Here is a 1,761-nt window from a genome sequence, read left to right on the forward strand (position 1 = left end):
CATGTTACGCACCGGCTGCAAAGGTCGACATGATGTAACAAAATAACGATATTGTGTCCGCCGACGGAGCGTAATGACGGCGCGCAACGTCAGTCGACGATCGTCGAGTACACCCGCAAGTCGCGCCCGCAACTCATTAAAACGTTTCTCGCGTCGTCCCGGGATCGCTTAAAAGTTTCGTGGGCATGTTCAAGGTGTTTCTGGGCGGACGATTCAAAACCGAAGTGAAACTCTAATACAAGTCGGTCGACGGAACGCACCCGAAGAGCGAGCCGAAGCTAATCGCGTTGCACGGACGCGCCGCGGTATGGCGGAAAAATGTTGGATCGACCAGGACGAGATCAAGGGACGCGAATTTCTGCTCGGTAAGTGTTCGGGCGGCAGCGAGTTTTCGATGCGCCGCGGCCGCGCGTTTTTAAATGGAAACCGCGCGCAATCGTGTTCGCATAACACATTCGTATTTTCGCGCATTCTGCCGCAGGACGCATGGCCGGCGGAAGGATGGGCGTGTACGTCAAGAAGTTCGAGATATTTCAAAAGGAGACGGCCAACTCGACGATGCTCAGCGACTGCGTGCCCGTCATCATGGACCTGGTCACCTGCGACTTGAACGTGGACACGTTCCTGCGGCAGTCGTTGCTCCGGAGCCTCGTCCAAAGTCAGTAATCCTATACCACCGTCGTCCTGTTGCACATCCAGTGTGTTACACGTTGGAAAAACGTGGAACCGAAAAGAACATGTGAAAACCAATATGGTATTTTTTTTTTTTTACTCAGTGGTCGTGTCGTCGGAACGGGTCGTGCAAAAGATGTCGGCCGCTCTGAAGACGGACCTGTTGATGAGAAACCTGCTCCGGGTGATGCGCGAACACGTCATGACCCAGTACAAATACTATCAATTGTACACGCACCACGTGATCATCGTGATGAAGTGTTTGGCACGAGTCATGTGAGAGGAGTATATTAATATTACCATATTGTTTGCGTACATAGTTTGAGTATGGTTTTATTTTTTTTGCACGTGGCGTATCGGGTCGTTTTGACGTGCACACAACTAGAGTCGACCGCTTAAGTACACGTTTACAGACATTAATCCCTCGGCAACGGTTCGCCATAAAATTCTAATCGTTATATAATAAAATTCAAAATAACAGTTGTGTTGACGTCATGCTCGCAGTAAAAACTTAAAAGCGACCGTCGTCGACCAGGGGCGTATTTAGACTTACTTACAGAGGAGACTCAAATTTTTTCTTTAATTCAGGCTCAAAATTTACAAGTAAAATTTTTGGTAATATTTACATCAGGTGAATCCTTAATATTTGTGGTTTTTTTTTTTTTAATTTGATGCCGGATCCGCTTAGAATTGTTTTTTGTGTAGTTCTTTTTTAACACCTATCTGTGTTTTGAAAGTTTCCCTTGTGTCTAATCTAATTTTTCACTGAGTATGGACTGGGTCTTCAATCAAAATAATATATATTATTTATCGTTATGGGACATATAAACGTTATAAGCAATTGAGCGTTTAACGCTATAAATAATTTAAACGTTATTCAATTTAAGCGTTTAAACGTTATACAAATTTAAACGTTTAAAAAGTTTTCCGTTTACCGTTATTGACAATTAAAACGTTTTGAAAAATTTAGCGTTTTGCGTTATTTAAATAAGTGTAAAATTTGAAACGTTTTCAAATGTAGTAATACTATAAAATAAATCATAATTTTTGTTTCTTAATTATATATCCATTACTTATATAAAAAATTGT

At 42.4% G+C, this 1,761-nt stretch overlaps 1 protein-coding gene across 1 annotated transcript; it reads left to right on the forward strand.

Annotated features, from left to right (window-relative positions):
- Positions 1-6: 6 nt before the first annotated feature.
- LOC112687283 lies at positions 7-968 on the forward strand. Its single transcript, XM_025559910.1, has 3 exons — positions 7-365; positions 482-658; positions 777-968. The coding sequence occupies exons 1-3, from the start codon at positions 308-310 to the stop codon at positions 950-952; spliced, it is 411 nt and encodes a 136-aa protein (XP_025415695.1). The 5' UTR covers positions 7-307; the 3' UTR covers positions 953-968.
- Positions 969-1,761: the final 793 nt, after the last annotated feature.

This window comes from Sipha flava, unplaced genomic scaffold (genome assembly GCF_003268045.1).
Source record: "Sipha flava isolate LNK unplaced genomic scaffold, YSA_version1 339_pilon_pilon, whole genome shotgun sequence".
NCBI classification, from domain to species: Eukaryota; Metazoa; Arthropoda; class Insecta; order Hemiptera; family Aphididae; genus Sipha; species Sipha flava.